General features: G+C 46.6%; 1 protein-coding gene across 1 annotated transcript in view; it reads right to left on the reverse strand.

The window, feature by feature from the left end:
- Positions 1–27,950, reverse strand: part of MGAT5 (alpha-1,6-mannosylglycoprotein 6-beta-N-acetylglucosaminyltransferase) — a 214,867-nt gene that overhangs the window by 35,167 nt on the left and 151,750 nt on the right. The window contains exon 11 of the mRNA XM_035008155.1: positions 6,960–7,109. Coding sequence (XP_034864046.1) covers positions 6,960–7,109 — 150 coding nt within the window. The remainder of the gene's footprint in view (positions 1–6,959; positions 7,110–27,950) is intronic.

Below are 27,950 nucleotides of genomic sequence, written 5' to 3' on the forward strand. Positions count from 1 at the left end.
CACCATCTCGGCTGCCCTGCTGGCATCAAAACATCTCAGTACACAGAAAGTAAACATTTCGGGCTAACTCTCCAAAGCCTCACAATTTGAGAATGAAGCTTAAGCAAATACCATACAATTTCTTGGCAATGAGTTTTCTTGTCACGCTAATTAGGATTGCAGGAAATGCACAACTCAGAAACACCAAAATAACAGTTGTCATTTCTGTCAATAAGCAATTTTTTCTTGCTTCCTGTGTACTCAATACCTGTGACATTATAATGGAGCAGACAGATTAAGGTCAAATAGCACTCTTGACGTTTGAATCACAAAAAGGGTAGGCAGAGAGAGCTCCTCACCAGCAAAGGGTAGCCCTTAAACTCCTGCGTCCCATGGCCTTGGCACACATGGGTGCCTTAACCATACTAAACTTCCTTCCCCCCAAGTCCCCAGCTTCCCCAGCACTGTGCTACTTACAGACATCCTCAGCATGGAGGCAAGAGACACATCACAAGAATTCATTCAAGCAGAGCTTCACTTTTCGAGAGGAAACTGGGCATATTTTATTTATACTTCATCTGGCCTTCAGAAGCCCTGAATCGAATGAGGGTATTCCAGATGACGGAACATTGTCATGGCTGCAACTCCTTCCCATCAATAAGCATTTCTAAACCCAGGGATTACATGCTCTACAATTAAATTTCTGAACTAATACTAAGCAAGAGAAAACGGATGAAGCACCAGAGATCTTATTCACGGCACAGGATTGGGACATTCCTACGTGTCCACAAACGGCTCAGTAAAACCACTCGGAGTCTTACCCTGTGTGAAAGGGAGAAACAGAATTGTTCTAAACCCCTAACTGGAGCAGTTAACAAGGAATCCTTTCAACATGGATCAAAGTGGTTCTTAGGAAGACTCCACATGAATTTGGTCAGTTTCCAGTCACTCTTGATGGGGAACATGAAGATAATCCAAAATAGAAGACACGCGCACCACGTAAGCTTTTCTGACTAGCGTGACCTAGCTGAACTGGTGGAGCGGCTCAGGAGGGAGTCTGAACAATGAATCAATCTTAGCTTATCCAATAAATTGAATACTGGCACAAAGTGATCAGGACAATGTGGGAACTGACAGCACAGGGTCTAAACTCAGGCCGACCAAAGTTCAAACCCTGACAGCCTCACTTCCTAGTTCTCTAACTGTGGGAAACTGTTACATGCCTCTTCCTATGGATTAGCTGAGGTCCATTATAACGTATTCTCTCCAGCTATGGGACCTCAGTCAAGGTTACACAAGCTCTCTAAACTGTCTTGTCATATGTAAAAATGGTGCAAATAATAGTGCTTTATTTCATGGTGTTGCTGAGAGGATTAAATGAGATATTTCATGGAAACGATGTATTCCAAGGTTTGGCACTGAAGTAAATGTTCACTGAACAGGAGTCGGAATCCAGATTCAACTTCATGCAGCTGCACACACACATGACCTTGTACTGTTTAGCTAGAGCTTAGGTGTGCCTGAGTTGTGGTTGTGCGGTTTACAAGATGCCTGGCACCTGCATGTGTATTTACGAGTTCTCACTATTCCACAAAGTACCTGGACTGAAATAAGGGGAGGGACATCCATCAGAAGAGTGAGAAGACATGGGTTATGGCGGCTGCCTCGTGGAAAGGCCAGTCCCATGAGCCATGACGTACTATTGCTAACCTTGTTTCTTCTTCATATAATGATTGGGAATCCCCCTATTTTTGGTAATATAACTTTAAAAAGAATCTTTATAGCTTTAAACAGAATCCATATGGTAGCCGAGTATGGAGGAAATGTATTCTCCTGAGAGGTGATGCCTTCATGTAGCCTAAAGGGTCTCTCTCTGGACGCGTGTCTGCCCTTCTGCACTCGATGCTTGAAGGAAGAGAATAGTGGCCAAAATCTCTCCCATTCAGGTTTGGCTATTCCCTCTCATGGGCTGCCCATGTCCCTAACCTAAACTACAAGAAGATTCTCTTGTAAAGAGCTAGAAGGTTTAAAGGAGACAAGACAATGATATACACCAAGTATGTTTAAGTGCCCAAAGGTTGTCAGAATTGCCTGCTATGTCAAAGGCTATTTCCTAGAGACCAGCTCACTGGGTAGGCAGCCAGACTATCCTTGCTACCCAAGTGGTCTTTCATAAACAAAACCCAACACAACACAAACAACAATACCAAGACCAAAAGTTCACCCACTTCGGTCATTTGGAAATAGCAGTTCAAAATCCCATGCACTGCAATTTGCATTACAAATGCATTAACTTGGAGATGGGCGGTGGCTAAGAGAAATCTCTGGATAAGTTTCTAACAGTAGATGCCGACCATCTTCAGCTGCCCAGCACGAACTGTTTACTGTTTACAAGGTGCGAGGCAGCACAAGAGGCCTAGTCACCGTCGCATTAAGCATGGGCTCTCATGGTACTGAGGCCAGAGGGTTCTTGTGACAAGAGAGAACTCACGGAGAGGGCACAGAGAGGGTTAGAGAAAATGGCTAGGACTACTAGAGTAAATCTCCGTGACCGTGTGCACCACGCTGACACGGATGCACCACGTTACAATTCGGCTGATCATCGGCTCCCGTCCTCCAGAGCAACCTCCTGCTCTTACTTAAGGGACATCACAAGACACAGTGCAGTGTTTTGCAAGACTGGATGGTTGACCCTGCTTACAGCATCACAGAAGTTGTACATTGGTGTCCCTCTTCCTTCTTACTACCACTTCTATCTGTGCACTTTTCACATTGCAGTAAGTCCCCAGTTTACCTGTTTGTCTCCTCTACCACATCTGTGTAAACACTGCTGGGCAAAACTGCCTTAGTCATCCTTGTAGCAAAAATGCCTGGAGTAAGGCCTGGAATGTATTTGGTAGTGAATACACATTTGTCAGAAAAATGAGCAGAAGAATAAATACTAATAGATGAGATCTTTCCAGCAATCAAATGTCTCTGTGAGGATGAGGAGATGCTGAACGTTTTTGTGTGTATTTGAGTGTGTGGATGTGCTTTTGTTCCTGAAGCCAGAGAAGATACTGAATGACCTCGCTCTCCACTGCATTCTACACACGCATGTGGGAGGGCAAGAGGGAGAGAGGAGTACGTGTGTACCTAAATTTTCTTCCCATCTGGCTGGAATGGGAGTAATTTTAGGCATTGGCCACGAGGATGAAGCCTCCTTGACTATCTGAGGCTGCATATTTCTGTGTCTGAAATGGAAGATGGAAGATGGACTGCTCCATCAGTTAGTAAGCGCTGGGGCTCTCTCTCACAGGTCACACCTGTGTGATGTGTGGGCAATATGGTGGAGAGGCAGGCATGGGCTGTCAGAAGGACAGTGTCACCCGCTGTGGAAGCCTTGGCGATTTAGGTACGAGATTCATGAGCAAAGCAAGAAATGACTCTTACGGGCATGGTCCCAAGATCCCAGATGGCTAATGGATTTCATCCTCTTTCCTTCATTCTTTATAGAATTAACCGAAGGCCTTCTACAAGCCAGGCACTGTTCTAGGTATTGAAAATGTACCTGTAAACAGAATAGGCAAAGCCCCTCTCTCATCACGGAGCTGCATGAGAGTCTGGTTCCATGGGTGGTGGCCACCTCAAGCCCTGGATTTTTGAGAGATTGCTCAACTGCATCCAAGCTCGTGGGAAAAGTCATGGTTGATGGGGGATCAGACATGGGGATGGGATGGAACAGGGACAGTATATACCGTATATCCTCCAACCCTGCCCAGGAGGCTAGGTGAGTCCCACAGCCAAGCTGATGAGCTGACATGGTAGGGCAACAGGGCTGTCATGACCTGCCCGCGTGCTGGAGGGTGAACGGCCAGAGGTTGGGGTAGCGAAGGGGTACAGCAACAGCATGAGCAGCAGCAGCTTTCCCCCCTTGTTTTCCACAGCCAGAATTTGCTCTCAACTTTTTACTGTAGAAAGGGAGGTACCTGTTCTGCCTCACTCCAAATGCTCCTCCAGTCTAGTGTAGGATGGGAATGCCCCTTCTATAAGGAGCTTCCGGTGCTAAGACTGGGGTGGGGGGTGGGGTGGGCACGAAGAGGTTAAAATTAGGAAGGAGAAGAAAGAAATCACATTAAAAGAGAGGAGGCCTTAACCCCCAAATAAAAACATGCCACCCAGTGCGTGCTTCAATGGTACTCTGGGAGTCTGCTAGACTGAAAGCCTTGTCTATGGTCCTCTGATAAAATAATTAATTCATCCAAATTTATATGCTTATTAGAAGAGTCTGTTAGATTCAACAACTTCCTGGCTCTTTTAGCCCCAATTTTAGTGTCACACCAAATTCCTCCATCTTCAGAGGCTCCCTGTGGCTGGAGCCAGCTAATGACACGTGGGCTCTTGTGGCCCGCTGGGGAGAAATGCTGCCGAGCACGGGGTTTCCTGGGCCTGGGTGCAGGGCTTCGCAGACGGCTCATAAAGAAAAACAATGAGTGAGGAGCTGATTAAGCATCAATCAGTTCCACCTGTCTCCCAACCTGAAGGAGCACCAGACTCCTTCCCTCTCCAGTGAGTCTGACGAGTGTGCGGATCCCATTCATTCTACCGATGTTTGCTTCTCCGTATCTCCAGTTCTCCACTTTCAACGTGGATTGGAATAAATCGCTTTTAAATTGCTCAGAGACACAGAGGAAGGTGTTAGAGGGAGAAAAGGTTATAAATGCAAAGCATGACTGTTCTTTAGTGTCATTATTTCAAAGCCCGGGATCCATTCATTTCTGTGCCTGCTGCTGTGTTCTGGGTATGAGGGGAGTCTCTGCAACACATGGCCTCATTTTCATCGTATTTGCCAACTATTTTAGCCATAATTCCACTTGGAGTGTTTTAATATATTCCAGTCAGATGAACAGGCAATCCAAAATGGGATCAGTGACATCCTGTGACGGCACCAGTTTCTCAAGGATAAATATATGCCCCTCACACTCAAAATTCAGGCCGCAGTCCTTGGCTGTTTGGTGACCTCCCACATCGAGGCTCGGACACCACGGGCCTCTTCTCTTTTCCTCCCCAGGACATCAGGGGCCTCAGCTTCGTCCTATTTCCCACTCTCTGACAGGGTAAGTGGATGGTAGGGGAAGCAAGGGTTCTTTTAAAATTTCCAAGGCTGAGTAAGACATTCACGAGGCTGGGTTAATAGGAGTGCGTGAGACAGTAATGACACGCTGTTGAAAACCAGCGCTGCCAAATGTAATTTTAAAGGAGCTTGAGCTTTTCCCACCATCTGATGTGGGGAAAAGTAAAATGAGGCAAATGGCAAAAAATAGCATTGCCACTAAAGGGCCCGGACATTCTAACGATTCTAAAATGTCATCCTGAGACAGAAAAAGAACGGGCAGCCGAGAATACAAACTGGGGAACGAACACACTTCACTCCTGGTTGTCACGAACAGTCATTGGACTACAGATGACCTTGCAAGGAAATGAGATCTTAATTAGTACAAACCAGATCTTCGGCCAAGGAGATAAATAATTTACCTAACTGTTTTATTCATGGCACCACCAAAATGACTTGGAGGTAGAAATGATCAAATGCATTCACATAAAGAGAAACTGAGGCCGAAAGGAGGTACATATGCTGTTGGCTGGTGAGTGTCCATTAAGTGTTCTCCAGTTTGGGTGTTTACTCATGAGGATGGTGCCTTTAAGGGCCTAGCAGAGCTTTAATTTTGCAATCAATCAATCAATCAATCAATCCATGAGTTAGGGTCGCCTGCCAGGCAAAGTGAGTGACTATGGGCCAGCCGAACGCTCTAGCCTACTTTCTCCTGATTACGATGAAGTTAACAACAGCACCTTCTCCACCTACCTCTTTGGGCTCTTGTGAGAACAAACAGGGCAGCGTGTGTGGATATGCTTTCCCAAATCCAAGTGTCACACAATGATGAGAAATTGCTCTGAAGCCACAGAGCCTCTCACCCACTCAGCCTTCCCCCTACCTTATGAACGAAAACCCCGCCAGCCAGCCAGGGCCCAGAACTGAGATAGTCACTGTTGATAACAAGCTGCCCTGTGCCTTAAGGAAGGGATCGCACTTGTTTTCTTCACTCTAACAGTCCTTGCACCATGTCTGGCTCTTCAAAGCCAAACTCAGATCTATTTGCAAGTCCCCTAAGGTCACGTGGTACTTTCCCAGCAGAATTATAGGCAGTGGGGCAAAATGACGCTTTCATCACACCACTAAAATAGTTCTCCATCAGTGGCTCCCCCAGGTACCAACCCGATGGGGTCTGAGGTCCATCTGTGCCTGCGACAGTCAGCCCCTCAGCCCCTCAGCAAAGGTTTCCTCCCACTCTTTCCCCGGCAACAGAGCAGCTGGGTGGCTTTGTGGCTCCCTCCGGAATGTGTCTTCTCTGCTTCCAGCACGTGGCCCTCCCTCGTCTCTCCTGACGCCAGGCCCGCCCTGCCCAGCACCCATCTCCAAATCTTTCACAGTGCCTTCCCTGCTCCCTGAGCCCGAAGGGACTCTCCCTGCCCCCCGCCCCCGCCCCATCTGAACTTCTTCAGGGTCCACTACCAACTTTTTGAATGAGGAGGCGTGAGGAAAAGCCAGTTGGGGGGCCGATTCCTTGAAGCCAGTGGGGAAGTGAGGGAGCCAGGCACCCCAGGCAAGCTTGCTGTGACAGCCGCTGCTTGATCACGAGGTCTGACCCTCGAGACAGGGCCTTACCTTTCCTGGTTGCCACCGTATCCCCAGCCCCTCACTGGACGCCTGGCACAGCGTGGGTCCTTGGTAAGTAAGTTTTAAACCATAGCAACGTCCTTCCATGATTAACTTTAAAGCCACAGCTGATCTAGAAAGCCACTGCCCAGAAATGACCTAACGAGTTACTGCAGCATTGAAAAGACAGCGCGAGAGATTCTGACCCCATTTGCAACACCAACAGAAACAGACTGTAAACCACACCACTGATGGATTTTTACAAAACTCACTAAAAACCTACCTTGGTTTCTCGGAGAAGAAACTGCAGGTCTCGTCCACTGAGGATACCGTGGTTTTTCACGTAACTGGGAATATTCTTCGTGCTGGAGCCGTAAACAGTCGCGTGTACTTCCATGTAGGTGTGAATAATGTCCAAATAGATTTTCTTATTCTAAAGAGGGAACACAAAGGGAAGGCATTTGTTTTTTTCTTTTCATTCTAGTAACAACCTGCCTCATAGCTGGAGGCCACAGAGACAGAGTTCTTAATATAGAGGTTGCAGGAATTTGACATTCCAAACCCATAATATTTCTTTCAAAAGTAATCTGACTGGATTTTGAGGGCAAACACAGTCATACTGCCACTGTACAATTCTGCGAGAAGGAACAGATTATGTAGCAATATATTACTGAATACCAATGATAGCTCAAGGCCAATTGCTTTAAAGTATTATCCCCACTTTGTAAATTAGCAGGGACCCAGCACTTTGCATTTGGCTCCTCTGCCTTATGGGGCAGGAAGTTTGGGGAAGGAAAGCCCAGAGAAGGCAGTCAATATTTATCTGGAGATGCTAAGCTGTCCCCGAGGAACGCAAACATCCCCAGCTCTTGCCAGTATTTCTAGTGATGATTAACGTATGTTGTCAGAACTGGATCCCACCTAGTTGGGATGAGGGAGAGACGAGAGTTTCCCACAATATGCATTGATTGACTCGCCATCTGGCGAGATAATGAGCATACCCAGGTAGACAAAAAATGGAAAAAAGATTAAATGTAAACTTCAATGAACCCTGAACCATTCAAAAGTAGTTTCATTTTTATTAGAAGCAAAACAAAACCTCTTTTCTGTACTGAATTTCGAGGCACATTTTCTAAATCAAAACCACCCATGAAGTGGAAACAACTCGTTTTCCCTTCCTCTTCACGTTTCCGTGTGACTAAGTAGCATAAGCTGGATTTTGTAGGTTGCTTTTTCTTTTTTCTTTTCGAAATTTGAAAGATTCAAGTTCTGTAATGTTTTCCAGTTGTACAAAAGTGGGACAAGTTTTTTTTCTCATTCCAAGCCCATTTTCACACACTCCAGGAAAATGTATTACTAGCCAGTTCTATGACTAGAGACCGCAGGGGATGCAGGGGTGTGGCACCAGCGGCCACAGAGCTCAGGGAAGGGGAAGGGGCTCTGCTGGGGGGAGGGCGGCAGTGCTTCCCAGCCTCCTCACAGTGTTCTGAGACGGGCTCAGGGCCTGCCCTCTGCCGTGCGCTGCCCTGGTGGGGGATATTACAAAGGGCTCTCCATTTTGTGGGAGGCATGTTTCAAATCACGTATCAGAAGTCTTCATGGCTGGAAAAACAGCCTCGTTCCCTTCTCTGTCTTATGCACCAAGATGATTTTGTTCAGAAGCAAACAAGTCCATGCCTGAACTCTAATGTATGCATTAAATGAAACACTTGGCCTGAAAGTTTAATTTCATGCCATGTTTGGTATGGCTGGAAGATGTTAAATTCATCACTTCAGAGATGTGTACCCTTGAATTAATGCAGAGGTGACTAGAAACAGTTTCTAAACCCTGACTTCCCATTCATAGCTTGAATCAAATTTAGGATCACCTCCGTGATATACATTAATTTGAGGGGTTCTAGGATATGGGTCTTGTGCCAGATGTACCTGGTGATTCCTGTCCCCACAAACCCCCTTCTCAGGGACTCCATCCCCACCCACAGCCCCCTGGTGAGGAGGGAGGGAATTCTGTAACTCCGGCCCCCTGCCACTGCTGACCAGCCCGGGGTGTGTCTGACCCGAGGGGGACCCATCTCTAGGCTGGCCAGGAGCCTGGGACGTGGCCAGGCTCTGGAGGGTGAGCTGAACCAATCAGACCCTCTCTCAGGAGCTCAGAATCTGGTACACAGAGAGATTCCTGCCAGATGGCCATGGGCTATAGAGCAGAAAGGTCACTTTGTGTCAGAGTCTGGGCGATTAGGAGCCAGACACAAGTTCTGAAGAAAGCAGCTGCCAGAGGTGGAAAGAGAGCCAGGTGAGAGTTGACAGGAGGAAAGGGGAAGACCGAGACAGACAGTTGGTGATCAGAGGGACCAGTGACTGAGACCAAGCATGACAGAGAGACAGGGCATGGGAGGGAGAGGAGGAGGAGGAAGGAAGATGGTGGGAGCCCATGAGGAAAGCAAGCACAGAGACACGGAAGAGCGGAAACCTGGTCCCGGAGCTGCTTCTGGGTCCCACTCCATCCACAGCTGTCCCCTAGTCCCAATTTCCCAGATTTTTCTGGATCCTTCCAGCTATAATAACAGCAGCTGCCTTCCCCCATTCCACCCCACACTTTCGCTGGAGCTACTCTGGGTGGATTCCTATCATCTAAAAGGAGGCCTGTTGGGACATCTTGTTGGGCTTTGTTCAGGGACTGAGCAGGCATCTCCCCTTTGAGCAAAAAAGACAGGCTTCCCTATGAAAAGCCAGCTGCTAGCTGGTGAAGATGGACCAAAGGCCCTTGAATTAGGTCCACAGTGAGGGACAAAGAACAGTGAATGACCCACATGGTTCCTGTCCTGGAGGTACTCACTTCAGGCAGACCTCAGATTAGGATTCCCAGACCCAATGCCCGGGGAGTGAACAATATACAGGACACAACACACGTATCGCCATCAGTTCCAGAAGAGGTGGGGCCTCCTTGAAATATAGCAAGGTGGGGTGGGGGGAAGCTCAGGCAAATAAAAAACAGCATATGCAGGGGCTAATAATAAAGTCTGCGAATTTATTAACGTGAAGGCCTGGTCAAGTCTGAAAGGAGAAATTATCTTCAAAGAGGATTTATGTAATTTCACGAACGAGAAAATCAAACAGGTTATTAGAGGAGAACAAATGTTTCCAACGTAACTCTAAGCTTTGAAGCTGACCTGACAACTAGGTAATTCAGCCCAGGCCTCTTGTTACCACCTGTGCAGAGTGCTGCAGACATCGAGTGAGGGTGACTCACGCCACGGATCCCAGAGAAAGGTGCCCTGGAGTCACCCACACGGAGCTGCCTCCCCGCTCAAAGGTAATGTGCACTGGATGCTACAGGAATCCAAAGAGCCAACTCCACCTTAGGACCATTGCCTGAATTTCAGGTTCAAATGTCCAGCTGCCTCCTGAACCTGTCTACCTTGCTGGGCTGCAGGCACTTCCAACTCAACAGGTCAAAAAGGGAATCCATCACCTTACGTTCCCAGACCAGCGCCACCCTGTGTGCTCCTCATCTCAGTGACTGACATTAATCCGCACCAGATTCCTTAAGTTCCTGCACTAGAATCACCCTTGTCGTTCCACACATCAAAGTAGGCACAAAGCCCTCTTGATTCTGCCTCCATAGTACCAAATAGGCCTTGATCCTAGCCCACCTTGATGGTGCCAGGATTAATACAAGCGGCATCTTAACACATCTTCCTGCGGCTCAAAAAGGTGATGCACCTTGGCCAAGATTTCGACAAGTGAGCAGCAGCTTTGGGACTGACCACAGAACAATCTGTGTGGCTCAACATCACTTTTGAACCATGCAGAGCAATGCTATGTACATGGACATTTGCAGTTAAGTACAAAAATATGCATGGGGATGACAGACTCCACCTGCTGGATACAGATTACTGAGGGGGCAGGGAGGGCTTAGGGAGGTGGATGAGATTTAATGGTATTTGTAATATATAATTTCCCTGTTAAAAGTTGCAAAATATTAACATTTACATAGTTGGGTGGTGGGTGTTTGCTATATTAATTAAAATAGAAAAATTTTAACTACATGTAATCAAGAACAAAGAGAAACCGGTCTGTAGGACTTCAAAGCTGCCACCACTGGCACCTCACTGGAAGGCTCAGCTCCCGCCACGAAGAGAGGCTCAAGGGATCCTCTTCTCTCTTCGACGTACATTGCTATCTTTGGGGTTTAAGAAATAGGGTGCTGATGTTTCTTAAAGTAACCATGGCCCAGCCTGCCTTCCCCAACCCTTGGGTAGGACAAAAGTGGGGAGGGAGATGTGCAGGGATGGGGACGCTTCCCAGCATCTCCCTCCCTTCCTTTATTTTAGATATTCAGGCCCAGGGCAAAAGTGCTACCATGAACCGAGTGTCTTGGATTTTGTTGATCCAAGAACTGGATTCAGATCACTCCCTAGAAAGCCTTCCCTGTCTGATCTAAGAGACCAAGGTCAAAGAAAATTATCTACTCCTCAAACCCTATCACCTATAAGTTAATGAGATGCAGTCAGAAGCCTCTTGCACTGACTATCAAACCCAGGCAGGCCACCACCCCTTTCTGGGGGCTGAGAGAGAGAAATGCCTCCAGTCCCAGCTGAGCAACTTGGGAGCCCCAGAATGCTGTTCAACAGCCTCTAGTTCAATTTAAACTCATATTAAAAACAACCAATCAAACTGATTAAAATTCAAATCTACCTAAACTCATTTGGAGGTGGGGGGGAAGGGGAGATGAAAAGGCAAAGGAGAGAACATGCTGGAGCAAAGGAGGAATGTTTTCCGTGTGTCTGTGGATGCTGACGATTGTCGCTGGAGGCAGGTGCATTTTCAGAATTGATCATAAGCTCTCCGGAGCTTGAATAGAGAGCTTTAGGAAAACAATTCAATCTAAAGCAATACCAGTGCGCTTCTACAGCAGCGGGAGAGGCAGAAAGCACAAGTGGGGAACCACGAGCCCTTTCCTTTCCCAGCCGGTGAATTAGGAGTAGAGGAATGTTCTTTGGCAAATGTCAGTATTCTGAGCTTTTGGTTGCACAGGGATCTTCTTGCCTGCAATATCCCTGCTCCCCACTGCAGACAACATACATCCTTTCTCCGGGAACCCTACTCCCCTCATCCACTTGGCACCTGTGACTTGTCAGTTTAAAATAAATAATTCTATAGCTCTGCCCAGAGTTTGTTGGTCCAGGGAAAGCACCTGGTGAGTGCTGAGCCCGTGGGCATCTTCCCTAGGAAGAAATGACGGGTGTGGAAGAGCCAATCCCTCCCCAGAGTCCAAAGCTGTGCTGCCACATCCAGCGTGGGTCCCGTCACACGCAGGTCAAGCTCCAGACAGAGAAAAACGAAGTCCTTGCTTAAAGAAGGCCAAATGTGAGACAGCACGTGTTCTGGTAGGGTCACGAACCACGGTTCTAGTCAGGTCTCAGGTGCATCCCAGCCCCTTCCCAGGTACCCAGTCAGGCAGTCCCTGCTGTGGCCGGAGCTAGGAAACTGGTGTTGTTACCATTTCAGCAGTAACAGTCCTGACAAGTACACTGTGAGTGGATTTTTATTTTGACCATTATGGATTTTTAAAAAAGATTTTATTTATTTGAGAGAGAGAGAGAGCACTAGAGAGAGCAAGCAAGAGTTGGGGCAGAGGGTGAGGCTCCCCACCAAGCAGGGAGCCCAACACAGGACTCGATCCCAGAGCCCTGGGATCATGACCTGAGCCGAAGGCAGACGCTTAACCGACTGTGCCACCCAGGCGCCCCAACCATCATGGATTTTTAATCATTTTTAATGTAGTAGCCTCCACTTCCTCCCCTACAAATACAGAAATTGGTTTAATGCATGGTTTTATTAATATACGGTGATGAATCATATGCTTTAAGAAACACAAGGATGCCTTGCTCCAAAACCACCCCGGAAACGCTTTACTAACTTCTACTGAGACGTAACTCCTTGAAAGCTTGGGTTGGACTGGTCCATTCTGCTGAACCAAGATCTTGTGAACCTTTCTCTACCCCAGCCTCCTCCATTCGCTGCATCCACCTGTGTGAACTGCTGACAGTCTCTGAGCTGATGCCTTGTCCGAATGGTGACGCATCCTCCCGAGCCTTCTCAGACTCCTCTTGCTGCCTTGTGGATGCTCACGCCACCCAGGCTGCCCTGCACTGTCAGACCAGGAGGAAGCTACACCGGGAGGTGGGGGGCATCGGGGGGCCGCAACCCTGAAAAGCATCCCAGAAGTACAGGGGCGCTAGTTCCCGGAGAGGTGGACCAGGGCCCCTGAGAAGCAGGACACAGCGGGGGCCAGGGAGAATAGAACTGCCCTCTTTCTCTCTCCCGCAGACTCCACCAAAGCCGAGTTCCTCCTTGCAAAGCTTCCAGGAGTGCCGAGTGCTATGTGGCCAGGCCAATCGTCCGCGCCAGCACATCACCTTGTACTTCTCCTGGCCTTGCTCCCCTCTTCCTGTGCCCTTGCAGCCCTGGGCTTGCACCTCCTTCCCCAGTAATGAGCAATACCCAAACCTACCTTAGGCCTTGCTTTCTAGAAGAGGCCCTGGGCTGAGACCCTGTTTTTAGGCCCTCACACCTTCAATCCACCATCCTCAGGGCTGGTGTCCAGAACTGAGGATTTTGGTCCCCCGTACAAAGTCTTCAAAGGCTCCTCGTGGCAGTGAGAGACCACCTCGTTAGCTATGCACACAAGGCCCTCCACAAAACGGGCTTCTACAGGCTTTCCAGCTTCATCTCCTACCGTCCTCCCTCCTCCTTTGTGTCAGGTCTACCTACATGCCCCCTGCTTCTGCCTTGGCCTGAATCACCCTTCCTCTCCCCCTCCTTTTCTCTCCTGGACTCCTCCCCCTTCCTTCTCTGCAAGCTGGCAATCCCTGGGCTCACTCTGGCGAAGTGAGGTGCCACCTCCTCAGTGCAGTCCGTATCGCTCAATTAATTAAACACGGAGGCCATTAGACGGCGGTGGTTCTGATGCTGTGGTGGCCTCCATAAAGCGAAGCTGGCAAATGCCTCGAAGTTATACAGTCAAAACGCTGGAGAGACGACCAGTCACCAACAGCCCACTAGGCGGGAAGGCGCAGCCAAGGCGATAATCTCCCTTCTTCGCTTCCATACCTCCTCTACGTCTTTGTGCCCCCATCCCCTCCTGTCAGGGGAGTGCTCCTAACTACTTACGGTTTGGCACTGCCTCCTGCAAACGGATTTTGTTCAAATAAACTCTTAAGCTTTTTCGTATGCCTCAGTTCATCTCTGCACAGTCACTTCCTGTTTGGCTTCCTCGGGCTGCCCTGGCCTGGGCTGCCCTGGCCTGGCCTGCCCACCTTGCGGGGCTGGGGACTTCTGAAGGGCAGGATGCTGGGGCTTCCAGGCCTGGGGGGGCCTGGCGCAGAGAAGGAGCTCAGGACACGTTAGGGGCTGGGTGAGCAAACAGGGAGGGCGCAGGGCACACAGCACATTTATGGGCTCGTGGAGAAGCCGGATCTCAGGCTTCCTCCCGCTCGGCTCTCCTACCCAGTCCTGCCGAGCTTCCCACCCTGCCTCAGGAACCAGGTCCTTCCCCAACAAAACCTTCTCCCAGCAAATGAGCTTAAGGTCCGTGACTTTACCTCAGGTGTATTTTAATGAAAAGAAAACCGAGAGTTGCAGACCTTACAAGATGTCTTTCATAGTTGAGTCCTCTTCCTTATAATCTAGTTCTCTTAGGAGTTGTGAGGTAGAAGGACAGGAGGGAGGGAGACATTTAAAAACAAAACAAAAAAACCCTACCTCATTAGCCTGTTCCTGAAGTCTAAAATTCAACCAGGATGAAAAATTCTTTTATTCCAAGATCAGAAGTTCTAAAATGCAAATCTCTGAATTTCAGCAGTGAAGCAGAAAGAATTTACATTACAGAATAATCAGACCTTAAGGTCCTTGGCTCATTTATTGCAAGTAACCACCCAAGGTTAAGGGGTGTGTGTGTGTGTGTGTGGGGGGGTCCTTGCTGTGTCTCACTCAGGCCTCCTAGGCTTCTGGAAGACTCTGGGAAGCTAAGATGCTCTAAGCCTGCCACCCTTGACCCTTCCTCCCTAAATCCTGACCTTGAAGGAGAAAGACGGGAATCTGCTTCCTTTTGCTGTCCTGGGCTCCACACTTATTCTTGACTGGACCTCAGCTGCTATAAATTACAACTCATCTAGCGCAATGGGTTAGTTGTACATAAGCCACACTTGAGTCTGTTATGAGTAGTTCTAGAACCTACCTACTGCTGAGTTTTGGGCAGAGGGCAAAAAGAAAAGGATGTGGAATGAGTGAAAGGGAAGAATATTCAAAAGTACTTGACTTATTCTCTACTGTCCAGTTAGGTGGCTCAGATTTCTGAGCCCTGTTACTGCTGGTGGATCTATAAATATTGAATATCACTTCCCAATTATATTAGACATTTTCTAATATGTGCTAAGCTCAAATTGGGAATAAAATGTATATAAAAGCTACTTAAATATATACCTTCATTAAAAAACATATGGTACTCACACTACCCCCCAGACCATAAAATGGGACAAGCTAGAAATGAGCCTCAAGATGGCTAGAGCCTTCACTTCGCTGCCCAACCTGAACCCAAGCCCACCCCACCCCCAGATCTTTCTATCTGAACCCTAGCTGGTTAGCTAGCATGCTTCCCCATTTTCCCAGTACTTTCAAGTTTCAGGGAATTCTCTGCCTTAGCACTGGGGCCTTCTGTAATTTAACAAATGCCTCTCAAAGGACCCTGGGGACCTGCCAGCCAGTTTGTGAAAACAATGAACTCTCCTTTCTACTTTGAGAAGGGCAGGAGGTCTTTAAATGGTAAAGCTGGCTTCTCTCACAACCCCCTCGCCCCCCCAGCGCAAATGCAGTCACTTACGGATAATGGTGCCCCTTACTCTGCTCTGACTGCTGCGGGCCAAGAGCAACAAAGCCCACCAGCTATGCTCCTGTGCTAACAGGTAGCAGGTGGAAAATGGGCCACTGTTACCACACCAGGTGTCACAACGTAAGAACAGAAAACCAAGAGGCTGCCTTGGCAGAACTGAGGTTGCACTTTTTAGAGAGCCCGCATGGGTTGGGTGAATTATGGACTGAATGGAGGTGACCTGTGAGTCTCACCCACTCCTGACAGAGTGGAAGACACAGGATCCCGATGGGCTTAGGCCAGCGCCCAACAATTGGATGCGGTCTAAACATAGAGGAGAAGGGGTCACTTGGCAGGACTGTCCTCTGTGTCTCCAGGGAAGGGTTCGGAATCACATTTACTCTGGTGGGCAGTGTGACAGGTGTGAACACAGGGCTTCTCCTGCCAATTAAACTGAGGCCCCAACGGCCAGCCACCAAGCGACAGGTACCACATAACTCAAAGTGAGCAGTCCGCCCTCCTCCCCACACCCTGAGAGGGGAAGAGGGTGGTCATCCCTGGGGAGCTGTTGGCTCGCTTCCCTCCTCTACCTAACCAGCTGGGCAAGGCTCTAGAGGACCACTGGGAGAGCTTCACGTGCATCCCTGGGAACTCCTGGGGCACACAGATTAGCACCAGATCCAAGCTTTGAAATGCCTCATGGTTGGAGCCTGGGGCTGGAAGGATGCCTTGAAGGAGATGTCAGGAATAGGAACAGACCAGAACTCCCAGGATTTCTCAAAGGAACAGATGACTGTTTCCCTTGGTGCAGGTGTGGACCACACAGAAAGGTGCCCCACTGGATCCTTCGAGGAAGGGCTCTGTCCAAGGGGCCACAGGGAGGGTGGGCTGCTGGAAACCAGCCCTGAGAGGGAGCCACACCTTCATTTTAGGCTTCTCAGGCAAAACAGCACTTAGGAGAGGAAGAAAAGGAGCTTAACTTGAGATGATGTTCAGAGTTTCCACTATTAAACTAGAATGGGTATTTTAATTACTGCACTTGGACTGTTCTTGGAACTGAAAGTAACAGAGGGTTTTTTTTTTTGCAAGTTTTATAGGACCTGCCCAAAATTGTATCCAAGGGGCAGAAAAGACTAACTGTACAGTTCAAGGGAGAAAAAAGTTGTTTCTTGCTTGAATTCAACAGAATCTCCCTCTTTCAATGTAATGTTTACAGATACAAGGTGATTTTAGGTGGAGCACGGGTAAAAGTTTTTAATTTTAATAGTTGTAAGTCTATTTATATACGGTTAGAAAAACTAAGTAACACACCCATGGGATTTCATGCTCATTCATCACTTATGATAAAGCTAAAATAATTATTTTTTTTAAAGATTTTTACTTATTTTTGGACAGAGAGAGAGACAGCGAGAGAGGGAACACAAGCAGGGGGAGTGGGAGAGGGAGAAGCAGGCTTCCCACGGAGCAGGGAGCCCGACACAGGGCTCGATCCCAGGACTCTGGGATCATGACCTGAGCCGAAGGCAGACACTTAACCAACTGAGCCACCCAGGTACCCCTAAAATAATTATTCTTAAAATGAGCCCATTAAAAATACCAAGCAATTAATAGTCCAGGTGGGATATGCATATAACAGAGGTCTGAATTTGGTATGGGTGACTTTAGTCTGGAACCTAATGCTTCAAATAAGTGTGTGGTGGTGAGCCTCATTTCACTAAGAGGTGAGGAAGGGCCACATTCTGTCATTCCATCAACCACGCTGGTGGCAAGATCATGGCCAGGGGACTCAGGTCATTCCCTCTGTCAGCTAGCAGGACAGAGAAAGGCAAGATGCTCTGAGTAGTAAAAGTGCAGAGAGATGGAAGAGGTGGGTGGATGGAGTCAAAAGGAAAAGGTGGTAAACCACTCTCACTTAAAGTTGTCTCACTTTGCAGAAGTCTGGGGATGGAAGGCTTCCTCATAAACCACACTTTTGCCCCGCGGCAGCTGTCAAACTTCACACTGCTCAGCCAGCACCGTGCATGAAGTTCACTCCCCGGGTCTGACCTGGAATAACCTTCTCCCTGGTGAACTTCTCACACTCTCTGAAGAAAATCTTTTTCTTGGGTGAGCATGTGCAAGGCTATTCAGAGTGAAGTGTTTGGGAGGCAGGACACCGGGGTACAAGCTTTAGTCTACCCAGAACCACCTAGATCAGCCTGGACAACCTGCTTTATCTTTTGCAACTTCAAGTTCTTCAGTTGTAACATGAGGGGCTTATTGATTGGAAGGTCCTTTGAGCCCTAAAGTCCACGGCTTACATTTACTACTTAGGGACGCCTGGGTGGCTCAGTCAGTTGAGCATCTGCCTTCACCTCAGGTCATGATCCCAGGGTCCTGGGATGGAGCCCTACTTCAGGCTCCCTGCTCAGTGGGGAGCCCCCTTCACCCTCTCCCTCTGCCTTTCCCCCCGCTCATGCTCTATCTGTCTCAAATGAATAAAATCTTTAAAAGAATAATAAATTTACGACTTAAAGCACCTTCCTCCCTGCTTCCCCAGGGGTTACAGGGCCAGTAATCTGCAAAGGAGATGAGGCACAGGGGCTCTGATGGCCACCCAGGTCCCCTCTCCTCCCAGCTCACCCGTCCCTGGGTGTTGAGAGCTCGGTGTTAAGCTCATTAGAAAACTGCCCTCCACTGCCGAAAGCAATGACCCTGGGTGGGGAGAAGTGTAGGGGGGCAGTGTCACGACTCTGGAACAAGTCACTCTCTACCTCCACTTCCCCAAAGAATCAGACCGAGGCTGGCCGCCAACTGAAAACGCATGGAGTACCTGGAGCTTTTGACACCCAAAGGCGATCATTTGTTAACACCCCCACTTTTAGGTCCAAGATTATCTTCAGGAGTAACTATGAAATGAAATGAATAATGACTGGAAAAGTGAACAATGGACATCTTCCTTTCTGAGCTTTGCATATGTCAGGAAAGAATTAAAAAGGATGACCTTGTGAAAACAAAAAAAGTAAGAGATTAATCCTTCTTAATAACTTTAATGTATTCTTCTACAAATAGGAGGGAAAAAATCTCCATTTTGGTTTCTTTCAGTAATGGGCCACATCACATTTTCTATTTTCATGTGTTAGCTTCTGTAGATCTGTCACAGATTCCATCAAAATCAACTCGTCCTATGTTCACAGTAATGGACAGTGTAGCCATATTCGTCCACCTATCTTTACTTACAGTTTATTGAGGAACGCTTTTTATTAATTTCAAACTTGCTTTCATGTGAAGCAAGATATACAAAACAAAAAAGTGACAGGCAGAACACATATCCAACCTGGTTATCGCTGCGTGCTAGGATGAAAAGTAATTGCTTTCCTGCAATTTCTAACTTTTCCACTAGTAATTACCTTACAAACAGGAAAAACAAAATAATACCTATGTCCAAAATCACAGTAGGCAGCCCTGAAGGGGCACATTTCCCATGTAGTAACTAATGTTGAGGTTTGGGAAGTGAGATAATTGGAGAAGGCCATGTTTTAGGGAGGCAACCAGGAAGAGAAAACGGATTCTGAGCCCACTTACACAGGACAATGCACACCTTTCGCTTGCATTCTAGAGAGAGGGTACCCCCCCAGGTCTCACCCTCCTGCTAGCCTTTCCCAGCTCCAAATAAGAAGGTAAGCTTGAGTTTGCTGAACCCTACACAAAGGACAGCAATTTACAATGCACGAAGATGCATGTGTTTCTCCCTGGACTCTGCAAAAGCAGAGGTGGGGGGGCGGGGAGGACTGGTTCTATTAGTTTGATTCTGAATTACAAAAAAAAAAAAAATCCAAAACCAAGATACCATGTTGTGAAGAAACACGGTAACACACAGCCTGGGACTAGAAAAGGTTTCATTTAGTGCTTAATTTGCTCTAAGAGAACTAATGATTTGATGCTATGGTAGTATTTGGAGGTGTTCTTCTCTTTGGAGCCCTAATGAATTAAAAAAACAAGCACCTCTTTGGGGGCATCAGGACAACTAAACAGATTCATACAGGTCACAGACGTGCCCTCTGGTGCCATCCCAGACCCCGGCTGCAAAGTCTGCACGGGTGACATCTCCAAGTAACAGATAATTTCATGTTCCAGGAAGCGCTCATTGTTGGGATGGTTATGTGCAGGGTAAACCACACTGCTTCACAGAGACTGAGATCCTTATGGTTGGTGGCTCTTACCAGCAGGAGGCATTCAGGGTAAACACTGTCTCCCAGGATGGATGGCAGAGTTGGGTCACCTGTCACCAGTCTCACTTCATTATTTAGAGTAAGAGAGGAGAGAACGGGTCTGGCAGGCTAGGCCCCCACCTCTCTGGCTACCTCCGCATTAACCTGAAGGAATGTGGCTTTCTGGGCATCCATCCACATTTGTGTAAATTTTAGTAAGCAGTGTGGGGCAGAGAATGAAGCAATCTGGGGTTTTATTCTAGCTCTGTGACTACTTGTGGGAGCTTCAGGTTTTCTATCTTTAAAATAAGGGAATATCATACCTGCCCTATTATAGGAGCATGCACAGAAATAAATTTTTTTTATTGTTATGTGAAGGGGTCACAATTCCCACCACACTGATACACACACACACACACACACACACACACACCCCACTCCCCACCGTGCCTCTCAAAGAGCTCCACCCAGCACCCTGTCATGTCAGAGACAGGGCACAGACCTCCATGTGGTATAGAGCAGACCCCTCACTCCCCAAGGGGTCCTCTGTCCTCGATGCTGGGCCTGACCGAGGGGATTCCCCCTCTGAGTGGGCCGGTAGGGGCTTGCTTCTGCTGCTCCTTGTCCGGGTCAGGCTCTAGTGCCTAAGGCCCGTGCGTGGTACATTTCCTCTCCAAGGCATTTGGCCCAGTGCCATACCCATTAATATCCACGACTTCATCATGATGGATGTGTCACTTTGTAATAACGTGCATAATCTCTCTCCTCAGAATAGCAAGTGTCAACACATCTTTGTTGTAAAGGCTGGGACCTGACATGTGATAAACCAGGCCATTTAAAAGGCAAGTCTCTCTTGGGCTGCTTCCTTCCCCTGATCCAATCAAACTAAGAACACCGTTCTAAATTCCAGGCATCATCTCCTTATACATGTTAAGGAAACCACAGTGGACAGATTGAGATTCTGATTTTGGCACAGCGGTGAAGGTTCCCTTCAAAGGACAGCTAACCACTGGCCTTTACGTGAAAGATTCATTTTTTAAGAGGGACGTGAAAAGTACCCTCCCTTTCCCCCTCTCCCTGAAATAAATCATGCCTCTTGGAATTTCTTCCCTTCATTCCTGACTTTTCTAAAACACAAAGATAGCAAAATAAAAGTGATTGGCCTAATTCATACACATTTGAATCTAAAGTGCTGCAAATAAATATTTTTAGAAGGAAAAGCAGCTAAAGTATCTAATTTAGAAGCAGGGGCTTGAAAACAGAAACAACTAAAATACACTGGGGAAATAAAGTCGAGGTCTCATAATCAACTACCATTTTGGAAAACCTCTTTCACACTTTCCATACACTCTTTGCTCCCACTCTATCAATACCTGTCCTCCACCCCCTCACATTTCTCAGGCACTGAGTTCTGAAGGTCTGTCCCTAACCCAATGCTCACCATCACTTTTCCTAGGAAGGTACAGGAAAAGGGGCTAAAGTCAGATCTGGGGCTCAGCCTGGGCTCTATGTGTCCCTGGCCAAGTGGTTTCACCCACCTGCACCCAGATTCTTTTTTTTAAAGATTTTATTTATTTATCAGAGAGAGAGAGAGAAAGAGAGAGAGTGCACACACACAAGATGGGGGAGGGGCAGAGGGATAAGCAGACTCCCTGCTGAGCAGGGAGCCCGATGCGGGACTCGATCCCAGGACCCTGAGATCATGACCTGAGCTGAAGGCAGACGCTTAACCTAGTGAGCCACCTAGGTGTCGCTGCACCCAGATTCTTCAGGTGATAACCAGTCTCCCTTCCAGAGAGGACCCAAAGAGCACATGAGATGATGTGGACAAGTGGTTCTGGAACTACAAAGGCTGTGCCATAGTTAGGATCTTCTCAGGATTTCTAAACGTTGTGTTCTGTAAGAGTCAAGCCTTTCTTCTCTATCCTTTGTTCACAGCTCACTAACTGTTGCTTCCAGTCTTTAAGAGACTCCCTCCTGCTTAGAAACGCAGCCTGCCATTGACCATCCTAGGCAGTCCTTAGTCCCTTTGGAAGTACTCAGAGGGGCAATTCTTCTTGATACTTTCCTCAAACAGATCACTAAGAGCACCACCTGCCACCCCCCACCTGCCAATGGACCCCTAATTCCCTCCTTTGTAGGGTCTCCCACCCTGTTAAACACTGCTTGAGCTGAGTGTGTCTCTTACTCTCCTTGATTCCAAGCCCCTGGGGGGACCTATTCATTATATCTCCGATCGTTAGTCTAGAAGCTGTTCAATCAACATCTGCTAAATGAAACAGTCAGGAGTCCAAGAGCAAAGACATCTAGGGTCTGAAACCAGACAGGGAGAAGCAACAGGTTGAGAGCGGGCAGAACGATACTGAAGAAGTGATGTTTACTCAGTAAAACAAACCTTGCAGGGGGTAAGAAGGGGGCCACTGTAGTGCAGATCTGGGCCCAAAGAATATCATGTTTAAAAGGAACTCTGTAGGGATTCTTTTAGCAAAAATCAGTGTCTTAAAGTTCAGGGGTGGGGGACTTAATTCTCAGAGACTAAAACACACATCCTGGGACTTAAATTTGTTCTCAGTGGCAGTCTGGACAACTCTACACAGATCCTAGTGGAAACAGAGTCAGAGCGAGCTCCTTGGAGAAGTCCTCCCTCTGAGAGGGTTATGTGGACCTGCCACGGAATTCAAAACAAAATTCCGTTTCTGAAAACAACAGCAACTGACATGTTGAAAATAATTAATTTCTTTCCATATTTTCCGATGATCAAAATTAGTTGAAGCTGAATTTTGCTTTTGGTGTCTGGTTTGTTTGGAGGGCACCAGGCCTTTGCCAGAACCTCATACAGTCCCTCATCTAACTAACGAAGGGGACTGCACGACATGGGGTGCACAGGAACATTCACTGCGATGTAAGAAATAACTATGAAAATGTTCGCTTAGTTTTCCATGTTTTTATAATGTACATAACATTACGGTACTGCACGTTTTAAATTAATAGCTATGGATTGGGAGGTCCTACTCTAGTTTTTTTTTTCCCCCCACTGTCGTGGCTCTAACAATCAAAACCAAACTGAGGACCAAGTGGCAGTCCAGCCCCCAGCAGAAGCTTGCAAATATCCACTTGTCTGTAGCAAAATGGAGCGAGCAAGTCAAATTCTGCTGGTATCTATCTTTCCTAGAAGGAAGGGTTGGGAAAAGCTGATGAAACCACACCAAGGCCAACCCTGTCTTGGTCACTCGCTGTTCTCAGGGAGAAAGAGTAATTCTAAAAGGGGAGTGACGCTTATCTTTAAAATTCCAGCAAGAGGTGGGAAGGGGACAGTGAACATTTTCATTAAAAAGGTTCTCAAGAGGAGGTATCTGGTGTCCTGTGTCCTTGGCAGAATTTCTGAGCTCAGGCCTTCGTATTTTCTCTCCAACAGTCCCCTAACACCCACTTGGGCAAAAACACAAGCACTCCAAATTTATTACAGGAGCAGCTTGTCATATTCCACGTTAGTTCGGATTTCAAATTTATTCAGGTCACCTTCACACACCATTAACTCAGTTACCCAGCAAGCCATTAGATACCATATGTACGTGACTGCAGGCCTCAGGGTCTCCAGGAGAAAAAATTAATCAGGAGGGACCCATCTAGCTGGTGGGTCTCCTGGTTCAGCTGGTAAAACATATGAAGCTGTAGCACAGAGGCCAGGCTTTACTCCACTTAAAAAAAAATTAAAGGGAGAAAGCCTTCCTTTAAAAAAGGAGCAGCTCTGGAAAAGGCAGAGGGCGCTAGCTCAGTGCAGATGTTAGCGGCGTCTCTTCCCTTAGGTGACTTTTCAGATGTTCCCAAACTTAGCATTTATGAAATTTAAATAGGCTAAATTTAAAAGTCAATAAAACATCAGTAAGAGTAACTTGGCAGACTGAGAAACATCAAATATATTTAAATTAAGTGAGTTCATAAAGACACTTAAATGAGATGATCACCATTTGCAAATGCTAATGAACTAATGGAGTGGGGCTAAGAGGCCCCGATGACTGAGAACATCAAGGGAAGTAAGATAAACAGACTTCTGTGCCTCTTGATGGTAGGACCCAGCCGCACCTATGAAGTAGCCTTGCGCAGAAATTAAACCTCTGTGTGATCAAGCTGTAATATCTTAGCGGCCGATTAAAAAAAAAAGAGAGGGGAGAGGTGGACAGTAAACCCCACCACGGGCGCACAAGGAGTAAAATGCAGACTGTGGGAAACTCTTCAAATACACGGGTTTCTTTAACAAACAGACTCCCATGAAGAGAGAGTTCAGGAACAGACCCAATCACAGTGTGTGGCTGACTGAAGACAAGGAAAAGGAATTACGAGCCCATTTCTGAAATCTGAACACAGGCTGTGCGTCCAAGATAAAGACCTTCCTATTCATGATTTTTAGGTGTGATAATGGTATTGTGGTTCTATCTCTTTAAGAGTCCCTCTATTTTCGAGGTACGTGCTGAAATCCTGGGGGATGAAATGATGCCTTGGATTTGCCTCAAAGTCATCTGAGGTCGGGGATACAGATGAGCCACGAGCAGCTGGAGCTGGTAACTGGAGAAACTGGCTGATGGGTCTACGGAAGCTCATGATACTGGAAGTTTCCCGTGATAAATGGATACGTTTTCCATTTAAAGAAAAGAAAAGAAGAGTCGCTATAATTTATTCTGAGAAAAGCCTTCTTCAAATTCTCAAGAGTGAGGAGAACTCTTTTTTGTGGTCCTTGACTCATGCGGCGAGAGGTGGCAGCTTCTGAGCTTTAGACAGCTCTAATCTTACCTCAGCTCTTTACCTAACCTTTGTTAATTTTCTGGTGCAGCCTTCTAAAATCCAATTTTGTTGTCTCCTACCTTCTCACCCACAGGATTGCCATGATTACAGAACTCTGCATAGAAAGCATCCCGGTTCTCTGACAGTCGCCTCACTGTCCATCTTCTGATGGGGCCTTCCACTCTTGGTTTTCCATTCACAGACCCAGTTTCCTTCTGGCTCTGGAGCTCTTGGGTATATAACTGAATACCCCACCCTCCACAGCTACGAGGGGGCTGCTTCCCCCCCGCAGTCTTCCTGCTCCCTTGTATTCTCCTTCCGCAGAGAACTCTTCTGTGTTGTTCAGGACTAGTCACAAGGATGGGTGTGAGGTCTCCCCTTCCCTTGCGCACACGGTGGCAGGAGGCTAGAGCTTGCCAGGTGATTTACTCGCAGCTAAACAGGACTCCTGGCTCAACAGGCACCTGCCATACCGGTGGGTGTGATGCCCCTGTGTGCTCAGCTCGCACGCAGTTCTGTACTGGAACTTTCTACGCAGCATTTCAGTTAATCCTCATGACCACCTTGGGAGGGAGCGACTGACTGCTGTTTCCTCCCTACAGATGGACAAATGGAGGCCCGCAGAGATCAAGAAACTGGCGTGAGGTCATCTAATAAATTAGGTGGCAGAATCAGGACTGGAACATAGCTCTTCACCACTGCTCTATGAAAGCGAGTTTCTCTGCCAGTCTGATAAAGAAACTGTATCATGTATCTTATATCTGGCCAAGTAAGTGGTCTCTGACATAATCCTACTCTAATATAGTTTTGATTGTTTTTTTATTTTCATTTTCATCCCAACCTTTGCTTACGCTGAGGTGTCCCAAGCAGGCTTATTTCCTAGGCATATAGCTCCCCCCCCTTTCATTTAATACAAAGATTAGCCTAGCACATACTCACTTTGTGGTACAGATAGCTGGTGGCTACCCTCTTCTTCCTTCAACAAAACCATACTTTTATCCAGGGCAACAATAGTTCCAGCTAATAATATTTCCCATTCTTTTTAGTAAGTAAGGTAAAGACTGGGACAGCTTCCAAAAGAACACTTTGAAGTGGGCTTCCTCAGCAGGGAAGTACACCCTTTCCATCCTTCCCTTCTTTCTCTTGCATTCTAAGTGGACTGAGGACATAATGGCTGGAGCTCTAGCAGTCATCTTGGACCAAGAGGTAACTTCAAAGATAGGCGTCATTACTGAATGGCAGAGTAGAAAGACAAAAACAGCCTGGGTCCCTGATGATAGGCCACTAAAGCAGTAAATGAGAGGAAAACAAAACTTTTAATTTGTTTAACAAGTTCTTTTTTAGTGTGTATGTGTATGTAACCTAATAGTCACATTTGAATTCAATTCCTAATTTAACAGATATACTTCACCCATCACAACATTCTAATTTTGGGAAACTTTAACAGTAACATTTTAGCTATGTAGTCACTTATTTGAATGGCATTTCTTCTAACACCTCTGAGGTTATTCCTCCCTTCTGCAGTTTCCATCAATGGCTTGTTCAAGCATTTCTTACTTTGCCTCTGAAAGCTGCTCATACCCTGACACTGAACTGATTCTCTACAGTCCAGTCACAGGCTAATTTTGCACATTTAAAAATAACCCGTTACTTTACGTTGCAACAAATTTTTGCTTTGACATCCTTTTAAGGATTTCTGTCAGCATACCAAAATGTTCCCAGAGCTTACTGTGATGTGATCCTGGCTGATAACAAGGTGCTACTCATACCTTATCTCACCTTCCAAGAGGCTTTGCTGTTGCTTAGCATAGCTGCTGCTTAGCCATTCCATATTTTCTCCATCTATTAGGAGCAATATGACCTCATTTTATATGCCCTGAATAAAAAATGCTAGAATTATCTTCCTTTTAACAAGCATTTATCAAAGTCTAATTTTCTGTATTTCTTCTTCCTCCTGAGAATGCTCACTATTCTTCATTAGTGATTTTATTATCTTTCTCTAGTGTCATATTATTAATGATTTTTCATTTTCTGTTGTCATGCCCTATACATGTGTTGATATATATTTATAAGTACCCAATCTTATACATGTCTTTAAAAAATTATACATGTATGTCTATAACCTCATCTTTGAGGCTTACCTTGCTATCTCAAATTCCGGTGACATTAAAAACACTATTGCCCCCATCCCCACCCCCTTTGTTGGATGTGTATTTGCACATAACGGAGCCCATCTGAACACACTACTCAATCAGCAGCTGAGGGTTTCCCAAATTGGGAAATGTGAGGGGCTTAAAGTGGCACAAGAAGGATTAAGTGATTAATGGCATTCCAGACACCCTTTTATTCCCCATTCTCTTTGGATTTACTATACATTGTGGTGTATTCATGCTGTCTTGACATAAATACTGACCTGAAATTTTTAATGCTTATTTGAAATCTGCTTGGTTTTTTGGCCAGTTATTGGGATTCAGATTCTCTTTCCCATCCTGTTGTCTCATGAATAATATTATTTGGAGAAAGTAAAGACGTGAGAGAGAATAAAGGAGGAGGTACAGTCAGTTCTGCGAAAATGCATGTTTCTTCAACATCAATAAGCTCATACATGAAGGGAAGGGATAGGGAATGATGTCGATGAGGACCAGAAGTCACTTTGGTTCCCATGCTATTTTTCCTCAGCACGTTAATATTCTGTAGACTCAGTAACAGCAGCTTAATGTAAAATACATTCACTTAGCTGTGTGCATTAGGCCACACAGGGACACAACACGCTTGTTCTCCCTCCTGGCTCAGTGTGGCCGCAGGCTCTGTTGTGAAGTGCTCCTGTGGGGTTCTTGTCCCTCACTGTGCATCCTACCCTGTTTCCAAGAGGTCACAGCGCCTCAAATCGTCCCAACGTGCCCTACTACCCAAGCATGCTAATTGGATTTGTTTAAGGGTCAAGTTGTATATTTACTAAAGTATTTACTTTTTAGGCTTTAAATGTGTCTTTTTAAACTCTGTTACCATTTTTACTAGGATTGTTATGTTTTATAATGGCTGTAAGTCGAAGTTGTTTAGATTTGCTGTGGTCTGGCTCAACTCTGCTTTTCTCCTAAGTTCTATTTTCAGCCTGTGATTTCATAATTTGGGATTTCTCAGGAAGGCAAATATCGAAATATATCAGAAGTGCTTGTACATCAAACTTCAGAAATGTAATGGTGATACCAAAAGTCAATTTCGGGAATTTAAAATAAATGGGTATTTGTCAAAATCAAAGAGTTATGAAACCATTTGCCTTTTTAAAAGCTGAAATAGGATTTTACAAATATTTTATGGTTTCGAGAACCCAGAGCTTGGTTCTTACACACCAGAGGATTGGCCAGAGTTGAACAGGTGAACAAAGAACCCCTGAAAAACTGACCCAGCTACATTTAACACATTTACCTAAAGG

Source organism: Mirounga leonina, unplaced genomic scaffold (genome assembly GCF_011800145.1).
Source record: "Mirounga leonina isolate KUSES-001 unplaced genomic scaffold, KU_Mleo_1.0 Mir_151, whole genome shotgun sequence".
NCBI classification, from domain to species: domain Eukaryota; kingdom Metazoa; phylum Chordata; class Mammalia; order Carnivora; family Phocidae; genus Mirounga; species Mirounga leonina.